At 34.9% G+C, this 18,837-nt stretch overlaps 1 protein-coding gene across 3 annotated transcripts in view; it reads left to right on the forward strand.

Annotated features, from left to right (window-relative positions):
• Positions 1 to 18,837, forward strand: part of PDS5A (PDS5 cohesin associated factor A) — a 131,304-nt gene that overhangs the window by 72,235 nt on the left and 40,232 nt on the right. For 2 of the 3 annotated variants that reach the window (XM_069495176.1, XM_069495175.1), the window contains exons 17-20: positions 6,098 to 6,213; positions 13,524 to 13,629; positions 15,381 to 15,541; positions 18,659 to 18,782. In XM_069495176.1, the coding sequence (XP_069351277.1) occupies positions 6,098 to 6,213; positions 13,524 to 13,629; positions 15,381 to 15,541; positions 18,659 to 18,782 (507 nt within the window). Of the gene's footprint in view, positions 1 to 6,097; positions 6,214 to 13,523; positions 13,630 to 15,380; positions 15,542 to 18,658; positions 18,783 to 18,837 lie in introns of those variants that run through there. The other variant, XM_069495177.1, reaches the window with a different exon arrangement.

Here is an 18,837-nt window from a genome sequence, read left to right on the forward strand (position 1 = left end):
CCAGTTATTGAGAGGATATGGGTAGGGGAGTTAATTTAGGGAAGAGAACAATGGGCTTGTCTGTTGGGACTAGGAATATGGATATACCAAGTGCCCAGAGTACCTCAACCTTTGCATTTCTGAAGTAAGTGATTTGCTGAAAACACTTAAAGGTTTTATTTACTTCCTTGGCATTTAGAATTCTAGTTCCAGAGTGCTGTGTCCTGCAGAGAATCTAATACAATTAGATCATACAGTGAAATAGCTATAAAATACCTTATATCATCATTTGGTTTAATCACTTCATTTGACAGATAAGGATATTGAATATTTATTCATTTAGTTTATTTGTTTACTATGTCCTTGACCATGAAGACATTGAATTTTAAGGAGGGGAAATTTCTCATCCAGTGTTTCATAGCAAGCTATAGTGGCTGAGCTGTAGGTAGAACTTATATCTCATAGATCCATGATAGGTTTCTTTCTTCCTTTTTTTTTTTTTTTTTTTTTTTTTTTTTTGAGAGAGAGTCTTGCTCTGTTGCCCAGGCTAGAGTGAGTGTCGTGGCATCAGCCTAGCTCACAGCAACCTCAAACTCCTGGGCTTAAGTGATCCTACTGCCTCAGCCTCCCGAGTAGCTGGGACTACAGGCATGCGCCACCATGCCCAGCTAATTTTTTTCTGTATATATTTTTAGTTGGCCAGATAATTTCTTTCTATTTTTAGTAGAGACGGGGTCTCACTCTTGCTCAGGCTGGTCTCGAACTCCTGACCTCGAGTGATCCACCCGCCTCGTCCTCCCAGAGTGCTAGGATTACAGGCGTGAGCCACCACGCCTGGCCCATGATAGGTTTCTTTCTATACATTATATTATTTTCTGCAAGAATCGATACAAACCAAGTACTACTGAAGGAATACGCACCTGGAGAAAGAATAATCAAGTAGTACTTTTGGTTTAACAGAAAACAGAAATTGAGTGTGAATTTGGAAAAAAAAAAAAAACTGGCAGTAACATGAATCCCTACTATTTGACCAGAAATATCTAAGAGTTTCCAAACCCAAAAAGTATGTGCAAAACAGATGTTTGTAACCAAAATATCTCGGGATGAATGCAACAGCCACACAGTGAAGCCAATCAGTGCTCCTGATTTCAGGAACCAGGAAGGTAGAGATGAAGACTGCACTTGCACTGGAAAGAGCATGGGTCTTGATACCTTCTTTCCTAGCTCTTAATATTGGCATTGTATGACTTGAGTACATTATTTATCTTCTCTATATATTCTCATATGTAAAGTTGGACTTACAATGCTGTTTATAGACTCAGGAAAACAACCACTGTTAGAAAGAGTTGTTGCCATTTCCCAGAGTATCTCTATCATTTGTTTCATTCTCCATGGCTGCTGAATATTAGTTACATATTTCGTCTGATATCCCTGTTCCTTTTATCCTGATAATTTCATTCTGGCATAGAAGAAAAGAATAAAGAAAAAATATACAAATGTAAATTTTAGTTTCTCTTGTTCTGTGTAGCTTTCGTTTCATCTTTGAGAGTTTCTTCTCCATCCCCTGGTGTGTATTTACCACTACCTCCTTTTTTTCTAAAGAACAATCATGTCTCACTTCTCAAGAGGTAAATGTTACTTGGTTAAGAGAGTTAGTAGGCATCAGATCTAATATTTTCCTCCCCCTTTGTCCAAGTTCCATTCTTGAAAAATTTTAGTAAGAATACTTTGAGCAAGGACATACTGTGGATTAATGTGTGTGCGTGTCTGTGATAATATAGTGAAAGAGGGTGAACAGTGGTATTGAAATATGTGTTATAGATTTACTTTCCCTTTAGACTTCAGGTTTTGAGTTTCCACACTTTGGTTCTAGAGAAGGACCGTGTATTTGCCATAGCTTCAGGTTTGCCTGCTATTTTATACTCCATTGCCTTCCTATGATGATGGTTCCCAAATGTTAAGATTTTCCAGGAAGCCTGTTTATCCAGCATTTAATGAGACAGTCCTAAGTTTGAATTTCATCTATGCTATTTACTACCAATGTGACTTTTAGTTAGTTGTTCAGTATTTCCAGGTCTCATATTCTTAATATATAAATATTACCAAGGTCATAGGATTTGTAAAAAAATAAAGTAAAATGAAATATTGTTAATATTATGGCCTACTTCAGGGACCCCTGTGCTGCCTTATAGTAGTTAAAGAAATGGTAATTTTTTTTTTTTTTTTTGAGACAGAGTCTCACTTTGTTGCCCAGGCTAGAGTGAGTGCCATGGCGTCAGCCTAGCTCACAGCAACCTCAAACTCCTGGGCTCAAGCGATCCTCCTGCCTCAGCCTCCCGAGTAGCTGGGACTACAGGCATGCGCCACTATGCCCGGCTAATTTTTCTATATATATATTTTTAGTTGTCCATATAATTTCTTTCTATTTTTAGTAGAGACGGGGTCTCGCTCTTGCTCAGGCTGGTCTCGAACTCCTGACCTTGAGCGATCCGCCCGCCTCGGCCTCCCAGAGTGCTAGGATTACAGGCGTGAGCCACCGCGCCCGGCCAAGAAATGGTAATTCTTATGGTCTTGCACATAGATTACAAACAGTAGGCATCCTTAAAATAGGTCTAAAGTGAGATCATGAATTTCCATCTTTTAACTAAGTTTCATAGTAATTCTGATATGAATGGTTCATGGACCATACTTTTTAAAAAAAACTTTGTCTATGGAATTATCTGGATATGCATTGTATCTTTAGTAGTCCAAATATCTTGTTCCTTGATCAAGCTTACACTGTTAAAATTCACTGTGTAATTTAGGAAATTGTGTTATATACATGGTCTCTCATGGAGTTTACAGATTAGGTGGCAGAAGTAGACAAATAGTAGAGAATACAGTGTGATAAGTGTTCTGATACACTGGTGTGCTTTGGTAACATGGAGGAACACCACCCATCCCAGGCATGGGTGGAAATACGTCAGGGAATGGCTTATTCTAGAAGAAATGACTCCTGAGTTGAGTCTTAAAGGATGAGTAGGGATTAGACCACTATGTCAAGAATGACTGCTGTATTTCCAGGTTGGGTAACTAGGTATGTGAGGAGATGCTTTAGGGATAAGGGAAGATAACCTCTTAGCAGTTGTATTTAGAAGTCTGAGTTTCAGGCATGGTTCTGTGTATTAGCACAGTTATATCACTTGTAGGAGGTAGAGAAGAAATGAAGAAAAGGTGAGAGAGATGCAAAATTATGCCTTTTAGTAACAATCGTAGAGTGTTTTCTGGTTTCTTTTCATCTTTTTTTATAATTCAATGACAGTGGCATTTCACTTTTATAGGAAAGTTAAACCTTTGGAAATTGTTTCTTGTGAGAAACTGGTATTATATCTTTATGTGGTTTACTGATTCCTGCTGCAAAAAAATATTGATATTCAATTCCTTTAGGAATTATTTTGATTAGCTATGAGAAAAAAAATATACCACAAGGATTACTGTGCACAAGAAAGAATACCTTTCATAAAATGATTTTGATATTCCCTGAAAGTGCTTAGTATACTAAACAATGTATTAACTAATAAATATATATTAGTAGTAGTAATATTCTGCAGTGGTAGCATAGATTTGATCAGAAATTTTGGAAACATTGTCAGGGATACAGAAAAACTTTTTTGTTGTTTTTTTTTGTTGTTGTTTGTTTTTTAACTCTTTCTGCCAACTGTCATTTCCTAAAAGGATTGCATATGGTTACTTCTGGTTGAAGCTTTAGCTGCTTTTCAGTTGTAAACTTCTTGTTGGTCATAGATGTTTCTGTTTGTGTATTGGAAGTATGTTTTTTCTTGAATGTGTAAAGAAAACTGTTTATTTGTTGCTAATTACCTGCCACAAACTAATTTGGCTTGCTCCTTACCCTCAATATCATTTAATATTATCATATGTAAATTTAAAATAATTGTTATGAGAGATTACCTAAATATCACCTACATAAAGTGTTGTTATGAGGGTTTACCTAAGTGTAAGATTATTTGGGAATATAAAACTGTCAGGTTTTAAATACTGTTTGTCTTGTATTGTTTACAAACACAGATGCGTTTTATATAGTTCTGTTACTATGTTTAAATAATTGTGCATTCTTTTGCCCTTACCACTTTTTAATTTCTTCTATGCTTCTATGTACTACCATATCTGTCTTTCCTAATGCCTAGTTTTTCCACTTATTAGTAACCTAGCAATTTTCCAACATTCATACTGGTTTTAGACAATCTCTGACATATTTTTCTTAGGTTAAAGCAACTAAATTTTGTACTAGATTGAAAAAATTTGCCTTTTGGGGATATTTAACAAAATAAGATTAATTTCAAAAGATACACAGTATTTAAATTCAGATTTAAAATGTGAACCTGTGGCTTAGAGCAAAGTATATAAAGATTAAGCACCAAATAAAGTATTTTTTTTCCTCTAATGCTGAAATTTTGTTTGGTTAATTACAAATTACTAAAATCAGGCATCTCCTAATGACTAAGAAATTTTCTTCTGAATCTGAGTCCTTTGGACTTATACTCTAATAACAAATATGGATGATATTTAGTATGATCTTTTCCCCCTTTGTTCTCCTGAATATATATCACTAAAATATGTTTTATGAGAAAAGCTAATAAATAGAGTGAATATCATTTGTTATTGCTTTATAGTTTGGAAAGCACATTTAATGTGCATTATCTTCTCAGCTAAGACATATTTATTCATCTTAAGTATTCCATTGAAAGGCGTATTCTTGTTTTTTGTTTTGCTTTGTTTTGTTTTGAGACAGAGTCTCACTCTGTTGCTCACTGCAACCTCCAGTTCCTGGGCTCAAGAGATCTTCTGCCTCGGCCTCCTGAGGAGCTGAGACTTACAGACGCATGCCATCACACTCGGCTAATTTTTAAAATTTTTTCAAGACATGGGGTCTTTCTATGTTGCTCAGGCTGGCCTCCAGCAGCCCTCCCACCTTGGCCTCCGAAAGTTCTAGGATTACAGTTGTAAGCTGCAGTGCCCTGCTGTAAAAAGCCTTGCTCTTAAAGTAAATTTCTTTACCTACTGCCCACCTCATTGTAAATTTAACCTTATCTTTCAGAGAATCAGTCTCTATAATTACTAAGTGCTCCTCCTTAGAAATGTCCAGCAAGAATGTCTTGTCTTTGTAGGAACTATTTGATGTAATACCATAGTCTTTGAGCTTAAATTGAGAGAATTATTTTTATTCTTGGGGCTGTCTAACAATCTTCAATAATTCTATGTCTAATTTATAAATAAAATTCTAGGGGAGTACAGGATTCTCATTTATACCTGAACTATGTTCTCCATACTGAAAATATTTACAAATATTGATATAGTTAAGAATATCTCATTTTTTCAAAAGTGAAATTAATTGAAACAAAACACAATATTCTTCCAAATTATGAAATAGTAAAAACCAATAAAACATACTGATGAAAGTGAAAATTGTTTTGTTTTTATTTTTTTCTGAATAAAAAATGTGGTTACGGCTGGGCGCGGTGGCTCACACCTGTAATCCTAGCACTCTGGGAGGCTGAGGCGGGGAGGATTGCTCGAGATCAGGAGTTCGAGACCAGCCTGAGCAAGAGCGAGACCCCATCTCTACCAAAAAATAGAAAGAAATTAACCAGACAACTAAAAATATGTAGAAAAAATTAGCCAGGCATAGTGGCGCATGCCTGTAGTCCCAGCTACTCGGGAAGCTAAGGCAGTAGGATTGCTTGAGCCCAGGAGTTTGAGGTTACTGTGAGCTAAGCTGATGCCACAGCACTCTAGCCAGGGTGACAGAGTGAGACTCTGTCTCAAAAAAAAAAAAAAATGTGGTTACACTAAACGATAATTTCATGGGAGAACTATGAGACAAGGCAGAATTCACTCAGAGACCACATCATCTCCTTTCTGTTCTCCACTGTCCAGATTTTGCAGTGATTACTCAATGAATGCATAAATTTTAGTCAGGGTCTAACACAGAAAATATTTTTCACTTATGCTGGCTTTGAATCTTTAAATGCCTTTTTTTTTTTTTTTGCCTACAATCATTTTTATTTTGAAAAACGTGAAAACAAATCATACTTACGGTAAAACTATTTTCTTTCTATAGAGAGAAATAGCCCGGAAACTTGCAAATCCTAAGCAGCCAACAAATCCTTTTCTAGAGATGGTCAAATTTCTGTTGGAAAGAATTGCACCTGTGCACATTGATTCAGAAGCCATAAGGTAAGCTAGGAAATAAATTCTCTCAAAAATAGATTTTAATATGAAACAACAGTGTAGTAAATTCAGATTTTGGGCCCCTAAAGAGACCTAAAAAGCTTCTCTGTGTACCTCTTTGTGATGGCAGATGCATACATCATTCAGCTTGAAAGTCCTATTCACTTTTATGATCTTTGGCTTTAATTGATGCTGTTCATTTTTGAAGCATTCTTGTGTTTATTTTTAGCTTATCTGTGCTCATTAAAGAAAACCTAGAACATAGAGATAGGTAGAAAGAAGAAAATTTTAGGTCTATGTGGATATCAACTAACCTCTGAATTTTCTTAAAACATTTTAATTGCCATATAATATTCTGTAGTACATATTATAACACCATTCACTTGATGTCTGAGAACAGAATGGTATATTGTAGAAAAGAGGACAAGATTGTCATTAGATAAATCTGGTTTTAAAATGTAAGTCTGCTTGTGGCTTTGGAAAAATTCCTCTAGTTTATCTGAGTTTTCATTTATTTTCTACTTCAATGTGGGTATAAAAATCTTATTTGATGATTATGAGAATTAGAGATAATACTTAAAAAGTAAGCAGCCTAAGGCCAGGCACCATGGTTCATGCCTGTAATCCTATTACTTTCCGAAGCAAGGCAGGACGATTGTGTGAGGCAGATGTCCAAGACCAGCCTGAGCTACATAACAAGACCCCATCTCTACAAAAAATTTAAAACATTAGCCGGGCATGGTGGCATGAGCCTGTAGTCCTAGCTTCACAGGAAGCTGAGTTGAATCATTTGAGTGTAGGGCTGCATTGAGCTATGATGGAACCATTGTACTCCATCCAGCCTAGGTGACAGAGCAAGACCCCATCTTGAAAAAAATTTTCTGATGCTAAGTAAAGTGTGAGCAAGAAAAAAAAAAAGAGTAAGCAGCTTAGCATCATAAAGATTAAATGACAGCAATTGATTTTTATTAACTATTCCCATAATTTCGGACATTTCAGGTGGTTCCAATGATTTCCTGTTATAAACATCGGTGGGTGATTTTCTCTTACAGTAGTCATTTTTAGAGTGGATATGCTATATATCTCTTTCTATGTCGGGTTACTAAGTAGTTTTTGGTTCTTTTTCCAAACAGCCTAGAATTCAGAATCAGTTCTAGTGTCCAAGCCACTGTTTCACATTATGTAAATCACTGCTGTGGTTGTATCAAATGCTGATTGTATTAGTTTGTTAGGGCTGCCATAACAAAATACCAAAAACTGGGTGGCCCAAACAACAGAAATTAATTTTTTACAGTTCTGGAGGCTGTAGCCTAAGATCAATAAGTTTGATTTTTTTTTTTTCTGAAACCTCTCTCATTGACTTGCAGAAGGCCTCTGTCACACTGAGAATCCAGATACAAATCCACGCTTTTACAACCAGCTAATTTTTTACAAAGGTGCCAAGAACATACAATGGGGAAAAGACATTCTCTTCACTAAATAGTGCTAGGAAAACTGGAAAACCACATGCAGAAAAATGAAAGACCCCTGTCATTCACCAGTATACAAAAATCAAGTCAGAATTGACTACTTTAAAAAGATTTCCTTATCCTCTAATTTTCTTACTTGCAAATAAGGAAACTAAGGTTATAAAGTTTTAAGGGAATCATTGGTCTGTCCACAGCTGGGTGTTGTCAAAAATCATAACTTTGCTCTGTACCATTTGATTTTAGTGGGATAGATCAAGGATATGATACAGTAAAAGAAGGCACTCTTGCCTATGCAAATTAACAACTTTGAAAGAGACATTAGGAAATCAAGTCCCCCATGAAGCCTCACCGGGTTTCATTACTTCAGCAAATGATGAGCTAGTGTTAGATCTCTGCCGTGAAAAGACCAAAAACCCAATTTTTTCAGTAGCATCATGAGTTGGTTGGTCTCAGAGAAAGCAACTTATGGTTAAGATTTCTAACAAAATAATTTTCTGCAAATGTCAATTTTTAAATTTTAGTGAGAAATAAGTTATATAATCCTTCCATGTAATCAAATCTTCATGGAATGTTAAATTACAGATACAGGGTTTATTCATTTAACATACACTTACTAAAATGGAGTGATTTGTAAAGTACATTGAGTAATGGGGGAAGATTACATAGCCCAACTTGTGTGGGATGGGTTTATCATTAGCTAAGGCTCCTGAAAACACTGTGCCATGTAGGATGCGTAGTGAAAGATAGTGGGAATTATGGGGATTAGCCCAGTGAAGATTGCACGGGACTAATAGTGCAGGTAGCCAGCCCTGTGTCCTAGGATACATTATTTAAGCTGCTCTGAGCTTCTGTTTCCTCATCTTTAAAATAAGGACAACAATAATTACTACTCACTAGAGTTATTAAGAGGCTTAAATAATATATGAATATGTAAAACTCTTAGCATAATGCCTCATATATATATATAGTTAAGTGCTGAATAAATGTTAGTAATGATTCCAGGAACAAAAACTAGCAGATACAAAAGAATAAAAGCAAAAGGAATCAAGAAATATTTTAAAAATTGCATGTACTTTAACAGTAATATAGGATTTTTGAAAGCAAGGATTGGGGATAGTAGAAAATCACTCTAAATGTAACCTTTTATTTCCTAAGTTTTTTCCCCTAGACATACATATCCGTAGAAATTGATGTACATATGCTACAGTTAGTTAATGTTCTATAGGTAATTTGAAAATGAAGTAGTCATTGTGATAATGGTTGAAACCTAGGAGAGAGGGTAAAGTTTTAAAAAGAAGTTGGAGGACTGAATCCTCAGAGAAATTAGTAATTAAGGGACCAGCAGAAGATATGGAATTCATTGTTTAAAAAAATTTTTTTTGAGGGGGCAAAGTAAAAATCAGAAAAAAGTGATGTCACAGGAGCTAAAGAGAGACTAAAAGCTGGAGGGGTCAGATTAGGAAAAGGGAAAAAAATCACAATGGTCAGAACAGTTTCTGTGAGGTAGCAGGGGCAAATCCAGAGTATCATGGATTCAGAGAGACATCGGACAGCGCTTCCCAGCATCTACATTATGGTACACAGAGAAAATGATAGATAATATCTGAGCAGAGAAGACTGCTCAAGCCTGGTGTTAACTGGCCTATCTCAGCAGGAACCCACTAGGTCCCACTTGGCTACCCTGAGGTTTGAGACGGTCAAAGATATAAATAACCTTGTCACACTTCCAAACTCTGTTTTAGGAGATAAATTGAGTTGTGCGGACAACCAGTATATACAGTTTAACTATAAAAAGTAAAGGAGAGGCCGGGCGCGGTGGCTCACGCCTATAATCCTAGCATTCTGGGAGGCTGAGGCAGGCAGATCATTTGAGCTCAGGAGTTTGAGACCAGCCTGAGCAAGAGCGAGACCCCGTCTCTCCTAAAAATAGAAAGAAATTAGCCGGACAACTAAAAATATATAGAAAAAATTAGCTGGGCGTGGTGGTGCTCACCTGTAGTCCCTATTTGGGAGGCTGAGGCAGGAGGATTGCTTGAGCCCAGGAGTTTGAGGTTGCTGTGAGGTAGGCTGACACCAGGGTGACAGAGTAAGGCTTTGTCTCAAAAAAAAAAAAGGGGGGGGGAGAAAAAGGACATGATGGAAAGGGAGTAAGCATAAAGAAGAGTCTTTTGCTGTTGTTTTTAACTAAAGAATTTTAAATATTGAAAAGAAGAGAAATTGAAGATGAGGGAAGGGGAATATGACTATGTGGAGCAACATTCCTAAGGAAGCACAACAGGAAGGACAACTTAACCTTATGACATGATTAAATAATAGACACACAGTAAAGGGGGGTAAAAGATAAAGTATAGAAAATTAGAAGAATTTTTACTCAAGGACTCCATTATTCTCCCTTTTGCTAAAGATGAGATTGTCTGCTCAATGGAAAGATTTAGACCTGAGTTAGAAAGGTGAGGATTTGTAACAATTGTTGGACAGCATAGGAGAGAAAGGAACACAGACTTCCCAAGCAGTTTTGAAGAGGTGGGTGCATTGGTGATGAACTGTTGCTTTATGATACCCCTGTGAAGTATATGGAGGATATATTATTTAGCTAATGTATAAATGAGGAAAAATACTTTCAGAACAGGTAGGACTACAATCCTGGTTTGAAGACTTCGGTCTTTTTTTTATGGCTCCTGGACTTAGAATGGTGATTACCAACATTGCAATGAAAGCAGAGATTATTTCTGTCCTGTTTTGTGCTGTATTTCCATTATAGATAAGACTTGGAAAATGATAGGTAGTCAATAAATACTAAATAAGTATGTACATGGAACCTATCATAAGTAGTCAGATACATTTATAAATTTTTTCAAACACACTTACAATATTATTAAATTCATGCATTGTTTAATAGGATTTCTTAATAAACTTAATTTGGAATATTTTTCTCAAATTGGAAACAGTTTTTTAAAATATATAATGTCAGCTAAAAATTTCAGAAAACAAGATAGAGTAGATAGTTTTCTTAGATGGAACATAAAAGCACAAGCATTGAAGAAAAATACTTTTTTTTCTCTCTGCAAGATACTGTTAAGAAAAAGAAATATCAAGTCATAGACTAAGAAAATACTTGAAAAGTATGTATCTGATAAAGGATTATATCGAGGTAATGTTAAGAACTACTCAATAAGACAAAGGACTCGATTTTGAAATGTTCAAAATACTTGAATAGACACTTCACCAATAAGATACATACATGATAAATAAGCGTAAGAAAAGACAGTCAACACTATTCCTCATTAGGGAAATGCAGATTGAAATTATAATGAGAAATACCACCACACATCTGCTAGAATGGCTAAAATTAAAGAAACTGACTATCCTAAGTGTTGGTGAGGGGCTATATGGACTCAGCAAACCAGGTCTTGGTGAGATGGAAAATAGTTCCTTGTAACAATAAATGTTCACATAACATCACCATCCAACCTGGGAATCCTAGTAATAGATATTCGCCTAAAAGTAGCGAAAACATACACTCCCGTAAAGACTTGTACTTATTTTAGCAGCTTTATTCATAGTATCTATAAACTAGAAGTACCCAGAAGTTCATCACATGGTAATTGGATAAACAGGCTGTGGTATATTCATACAGTAGAATTTATTTATTACTGAATAGAAAGAAAGAAACTCTGATTATGTGCAACAACATGGGTAAGTCTTGACAGCATTATGTTATGTAGACAATGTCAGGCACAAAATATATGAAATTCTAGAAAAGTCAAAACTATGGTGACAGAAACCAAATCAGTGGTTGCCCAGGTGGGAAGAGGGAGAGGTTGAATGCAAAAGGGGGGTATAAGGCAATTTTTTGTGGATATGGAAATGTTATATATGTATCTCCTCAATAAGACACCCACCACTAGGATGGTTATAATAAAAAGATGTGTTGGTGAAGATGTGGAAAAATTGGCACCCTCATATATTGCTATTAATAGTAGCAATGTGAAATGGTGAAGCTGCTTTGGAAAACAGTTTGACAATTCCTCAGAAAAGTTAAACATAGAGTTATCACATGATGCAGTAGTTTCATTCCTGAGTGTATGCTCAAGAGAAATGAAAGTATTTATGTGTGTTCATACAAAACCTGAACGCAAATGTTTATAGGAACATTATTCATAATAGCAAAAAAAAAAAAAAAAAAAAAAGGGAAACAACCTAAATATTCATCAACTGTTGAATGGATTAATAAATTTTCTTATATCCATATACTGGAATATTATTTGGAAATAAAAAATGATATGCTAATACATGCTATAACATGGATAAACCTCGAGAACATGCTAAGTGAAAGGCATCAGTCACAAAGAGCACATATTTTATGATTTCATTAATATGGGATGTTCAGAATAGACAAATGTATACAGGCAGAAAATAGATTAGTGAATGCCTGGGGCTAGGGGGAGTAGGGAATAAATGGGGAGTGACTGCTAGTGGGTGAGGGGTTTGGCTTCGGACAATGAGGGAGTGTGTTCCACAAGTAGTTCATAATGGTTGTACATTCCTGTGAATATTCTAAAGACCACTGAATTTGTACATTTTAAGTAGGTGAATTATATGGTATATAAATTATACTTAAAGCTAATGTTTACACACATTACCAAGTTGTTTTTCAAAGAAAAGTTACTATATTATCTGAAGATAAAAATGAATTTTTAAATCTTGTGATGTAGAAGGGGAAATAAAAGTGCTAAAATCAATTTAAATTTCAACATTTGTATCCTATTTTTTTTTCCTTTTTTTGAGACAGAGTCTTGCTCTGTTGCCCCAGGCTAGAGTGCAGTGGCATCATCATAGCTCACTGCAACTTCAAACTCCTGGGCTCAAGCTATCCTCCTGCCTCAGCCTCCTGAGTAGCTGGGACTACAGGTGCATGCCACCACACCTGGCTGATTTTTTTCTATTTTTAGTAGAGACAGGATCTCACTCTTGCTCAGGTTAGTCTCAAACTCCTGGCCTCAAATAATCTCCTGCCTTGGCTCCCACAGTGTTAGGATTATAGGAGTAAACCAGCATGTCTAGCCCCTATGTATATTTGGTACTTAAATAATACCAAAGGAAAAAAATTTAACCCAAATCTTTATTTGACTATTTGCTATATATTAGGTTATTTGTTGTAATAATTTAATGTTCTCATAATAAGGTAGTACCTTCTTCAGTTTACTGATGTGTAAATAGAATCTCAAAATTAAAACACAATTTTTTAACTTATAATAGTACAATGTTGCTACATAGTCTCATTTTTATTGACCAGGCAATATTCCATTTTGTTGTGGTAGTTTGAAAAATTAATTCCATTATTTTTGGGCAATTAAATAATTTCTAACTGATGAATCTGATTATGAGTGATGAATTGCTTTTTTGCTATAAATCTCTAGAAATAAAATTATTGATTCAGTAAATTACCAGTGATTAATTTAATACATTTGTCCATGTATATATGTACTGTTTGTATTTTGTTTTGAGTGAATTGTCGTTTGTCCATTCAGGAAACTGAAAATGATCCCTTTATATGTGGAAATGAATATTGAATTGCGTATACTTACAAAATATATTACTAGTATGTTATATCATTTAGTTTTGTTATTTTTCAATAGAGGTTTTATTACACATTAAATTTTTTAGGGGATTAAACTAAAAAGGACACTCAACTGTCAAATAGAAGACAGAGTTTTCACTTCTTTCCCCACAGAAACTTCTTTGAATGTGATCTTTTAATATTGTATATATATTCTGTCACTGTGCAATTAGAATACAGTTATTAATCTAGTAGTGTTACTAATTTATGTTTTCTTCTTTTAATAGCGCTCTAGTAAAATTGATGAATAAATCAATAGAGGGGACAGCAGATGATGAAGAGGAGGGTGTAAGTCCAGACACAGCTATTCGTTCAGGGCTTGAACTTCTTAAGGTATTTTTGAAACCGTTTTGTTTCCATCTATTTCCTTAGGGTCATAATTGGCATTCCTTTCAGGATATGCAAACATCAGGCTTATTTCATTGCAAACTATTTGAAAGATTAAACATTTGTCTTAGAAATCAGATTACATAAAATATTGTTTTTACATCATAATCATGTAAAAATAATGTAATTATTTTGCATTATAAAATATTTTTTAGTTTTGCTGTTTTCATTCATTATTTGCTTGCCTGCTATTCTTGTAACATTGTATGCTAAATAATCTCGTGTTAACTTTCAAAGAATGTGCATCTGGAGCATTAGGGCTGCTCACTGTAACTACTGTGTGACAACATATCTGATTAGGAAAGTGTTCAACAACTGGTAATCATAACAGATGCCAAAGAATTCAGCGAATTGGGCAGTTAGTAAGAGCCAGGTGACTTGACTTTGTGGACACAATATGACTTAATCTAGGGGGAACAATGTCATCAAAGGGACTAGTTCTTGGCATATTTGAGAAATCCTTGGGAGACTGGCCTTACTGGAGAAGAAGGTTGGTTCCAGATTACGGAATGCCACTGGAGCTGAAAGGTACTGTCAGAGGCTTTTAACCTGGCTTTCAACCAGCGACAGCACTTCATAGAGCTTTCAGCAGAGTAGAGTGGAAGATATTGAAGCCAAAGGGACATTGGGGCCATTGCAACATAAACTGAAGGAGAGAGACAAACCACTGCAATGGACATTAGACAGAAAAGAGAGTGATGGATCTTAAATATCATTTCATTGAAATAATGGCTAAGATGCCCATGAATAAGATTTTAATTATATTTTTAATAATTGAGTTATTTTTAAGTAGTTTTACAAGTGAAAGTAAATGTTTTTAATAAGTTGCCTTTTATTCTATTTTTCAAACGTAATTTTCCATTTTTCTGTAAGTAAAATCACATAACTAAATATTGTCACTCCAAACCTCACCAGACTTCTCTGCATTTTATGACCCATTAAATAAATGCTTATTCAGTAAGTTAATGTTCGGTTCCCTCTTCTCCTTGCCTGTCTACTTTTAAGCCCTTATTCCTGACCTGAATTATTTTCACTTTTAGAAGGTAAACTTTGTAGACATGTCATACATAACATGCTGAAAATTCCTTAAGGATAAGCTGGGGCTCCTGTCATAATAAATAAAAGAATAATTATATATTATAATCATAATTAAAAGTGTACAGTGTCTTTGTTGATAGTTATAATAAAAGGACTTTTTCATAAATTTCACTTAAAACACTTTCTCATAGATTTTATTTTTGCCAGTCAAATAAAGCTCTCAGGATTTTGTTTGCATTACACAAAGATTGAGTCATTAAGTATGGAGCTTTTATTTCAACTATACACATTCCTTTACCTAAATACAATATATTTTCAAACTGATAATTGTTATTAATATTTGAAATCACACTCTAAAAAAGGAGCCATATGTTTTGCATTCTAAGTAGCAGAATAGAGTAAGAGGTGAAGAAGAAAATAGGGCAGAGGCTGTGTGTCATCTGCCTCAAGGAAGTAACTGGAAGCCACCACACAGTATTTCTGTTAATGTGTCCTTAGCCACAACTAACTGCAAGGGAAACTAAGAGATGTAATCTATTCTGTGTAGCTAGCATATGTACCCTGGAATTTTAAATTTTATTTATTGCAGAAAGTAATTCTCCTTTTTTAATGGATTAAAACCATTGTCTGTACTTCTAAAGCTATATCTATTCCTCCAGGTTCTGTCTTTCACACATCCTACCTCGTTCCACTCTGCAGAGACATATGAGTCCTTGTTACAGTGCCTAAGAATGGAAGATGACAAAGTGGCAGAAGCTGCTATACAAATTTTTAGAAATACCGGCCACAAAATAGAAACAGACCTTCCCCAGATACGATCGTGAGTATATTTTCTCTCTTCGTAAACATAAAAGTCGCTAAGTATGGGAGCCATAGAATCATTGTTTTCCTTTCACGTTGAAGCTAGGAGAAAGGAAAGACAACTTTTATTTAGAAGCTACTTTTCTGTATCCTCCTTTGTTTTGTCTGTCCCTTGCCTCACATCCCTCCCCCACCATTAGAATATAGGCAGAGGCCGGGCATGGTGGCTCACCCCTGTAATCCTGGCACTCTGGGAGGCCAAGGCAGGAGGATTGTTTGAGCTCAGGAGTTTGAGACCAGCCTGAGCAAGAGCGAGACCCCATCTCTACTAAAAAAATAGAAAGAAATTAGCTGGACAAACTAAAAATATGTATAAAAAAATTAGCCAGGCATGGTGGTGCATGCCTGTAGTCCCAGCTACTCAGGAGGCTGAGGCAGGAGGACTGCTTGAGCCCAGGAATTTGAGGTTGCTGTGAGCTAGGCTGACACCACGGCACTCTAGCCCAGGCAACAGAGTGAGACTTTGTCTCTAAATCAATCAATCAATCAATCCAAAAAACAAAAAAAATATAGGCAGAGTAACAAACTGAAGCTATTTGTTTATCACAGAATGATTTTAAGATATTAATAATCAAAAGTTATCACAGAATTTCATGTTTTATTATATTTGTAATTAATATATCTTTCTGATCTGTGTATATTCATCTTTTTCTAACTGGATTACAAATTAAGTAACTACCACATTCCTAACCCACCAAAGAATAAGGCAATCAAATAGCATGCGTAATAAAATATCTATTAGTTGCTTGGTTGTTGCATTTGTTACTTTGATCTCTTCTTCTAGATCAGCTTTCTTCTCATAAGAATGAAGTACATTTTGATATTTTCACTTTGGAATCTTGTTAGGGTCAAACTTATGCTTAGAATTTACATTTATACTTAAAATATGTAGGAGACATCTTTTGGAGGAAGAATACATTGCTGATAGCTATTGAATCAGGTGTTCAGGGTATATGCAAGTAGTTCGTTGTATATCCAAATACGTACTTGTTTTTCTTTATAAGATGATAATAGGACATGTAGATTCCTAAAGTTTGCATTAAATTTGTGAGCCAATAGTTCAATTTGTGAAATAATTCCGTATTTCTTATATACATTCTCTTTATTCTCGGTACTGTACTGGCTAATACAAAAGAATTACCACAGTTAGTCCCTGCCCTCAAGGAGTTTATAATCTAGCGATAATAAACTTTATACACAGTAGGATAAAGTTTCTGGTGAGTTTTTCAAGGTAGGAAAAACTATACATTTTTTAAGGTATAGAGTTAGAAAAGGAAACTGCAAAATTAGGAAAACCTACTTAGAGGGTAAATATAAAAAATAAGTCTTGGGACAAAAGGAAGCAGTAGAATGGGTGTAGGTGGAAGAGTTAACTTTGAATATAAGAAATAAAACCTCCTTTTCTTTAGACCAGTGGGGAACGAAGGAGATCATAACTGAAAAGCAGAAAAGCACAATACTAAGCACCTCAGTGACAACCCTGATGGCATCACTGGATTATAGCACTCTAGGAAAAGATAGAGGTTAAAGTTGATTTTTCTATCATTTCATTTGGCTATGAAAAATTAATAATACCTTTAATAACAGTTTGATTAAAACTATGTCTTACTTGTTACTCACAAATGTTACAAGAAATGTTACTCTGGAAAGTGAGTTTGTGAAAGGAAGACTAAACAGGAGAGAGGAAAGACAACTTTTATTTAGAAGCTCAGTCAAGAGCTTAATTAAGGAAGGCTAGTTGAGCATAGAAAACCCCTATCTCCTAATTCCAAACTTCCATAGAAAGAAACTTGAGGCAAAATCACAAATGTCAAATCAAGCATACACTAACTAACATACATTCCAGTTTTTGGTTGGGGTGCATGGCCTGCAGTATTCCTTTTGATTTTTAGCCTTTCATTATGATAAGAGGGCCAATGTCACCATTGGATTTGATACTACTGACTTTATAATCTATAAAACAGGATCTTTTCTAATTGTATTAAGTGTATGCCAAGTATCTTTCCTTAAATTTTTATTTTGCCTTATAAATTTTCTTCTGATTATGTAAATACTTCTATGGTTATTGTAAAACACTGAAACTAGAAAAATATTAAGGAAAAGTTTCACTATTAATATTTTGGTATGTATAATATTTATGAATTCATCTACTCGATCTGTATGTCTTGTTTCTTACAGGTTCATATAAACATGTTATTTTCTTCATTCTACCTAATGTTTTTCCATTTCATCTATATTTAATGCTTTAAGACTGTAATACATTTTTCCATATTTTATAGGAAGACAGTTTTAGATTACTCTTCAATATCAGTAGAGAGGTTAAATGTATGGATTTTGAAATAAATGGTTATCTTCAAATCCCAGCTCTACCATTTCCTTCCTTTGTTATCTTAGGAGGCTTAAATAACATCTTTGTGCTTTAGTTTTCTCATCTGTATAATGGCTGTTAAAACAGTCCATTTTGGATAGTTGTGAACATTAGGTGAATTAATCCAGGTAAAAAAACACCTAGAATGATGCCTGGCACATGTACTCAATAATTAGATATTTTTCTTACTAGATATAGATATCTTTAGGTATTCTTATTACCATTCTACCAATAAATACATGTCTGTGTCTTTGCATATTTTCTTTCACTGGTATTAATATTTCAGTTGTTAATAAAACTTAGCATTTTGTTATTCTTTTTCCATGGCTACTTTGAAATAACTGGAGGGGCTAATAAAAGGGAGCTACAAAGTTAGGAATACCTACTTAGAATGTAAATGTAAAAAATAAGTCATGGGACAAGCTTTAGATTATAAATGAAGGGTGGCTTGTTTGTTCTTTTTCTATATTTGTGAGATAGCTTCAGAATGAAAATTGTCTCCTGAAGTAAGCTTTTTCTTGAGGCATTGTATTTCTTGGTTTCTATTTGGGGACAGAAAGGGAGCTTTAAATATTTCTAGAGATCAGATAAATTTTGGGAGAGGCTTCTCTGCCAGCATACATCCAAATAGGGGCAATGGGAGGCAACCAAAAGAGTACTTGTTGGTTTATGGACTTTTAAAAAAAAAACTATATATTTTTTTTTCAGGACCTTAATTCCCATTTTACATCAAAAAGCAAAGAGGGGTACTCCACACCAAGCAAAACAGGCTGTGCACTGTATACACGCCATATTCACAAATAAAGAAGTCCAGCTTGCACAGATTTTTGAGGTATATATAAGACATAGGATGTGTTTATATTGGTCTTTATTTTTTAAAGCTCTGT

The sequence above is a fragment of the Eulemur rufifrons genome, chromosome 19 (genome assembly GCF_041146395.1).
Source record: "Eulemur rufifrons isolate Redbay chromosome 19, OSU_ERuf_1, whole genome shotgun sequence".
In the NCBI taxonomy this organism is placed as follows: Eukaryota; Metazoa; Chordata; class Mammalia; order Primates; family Lemuridae; genus Eulemur; species Eulemur rufifrons.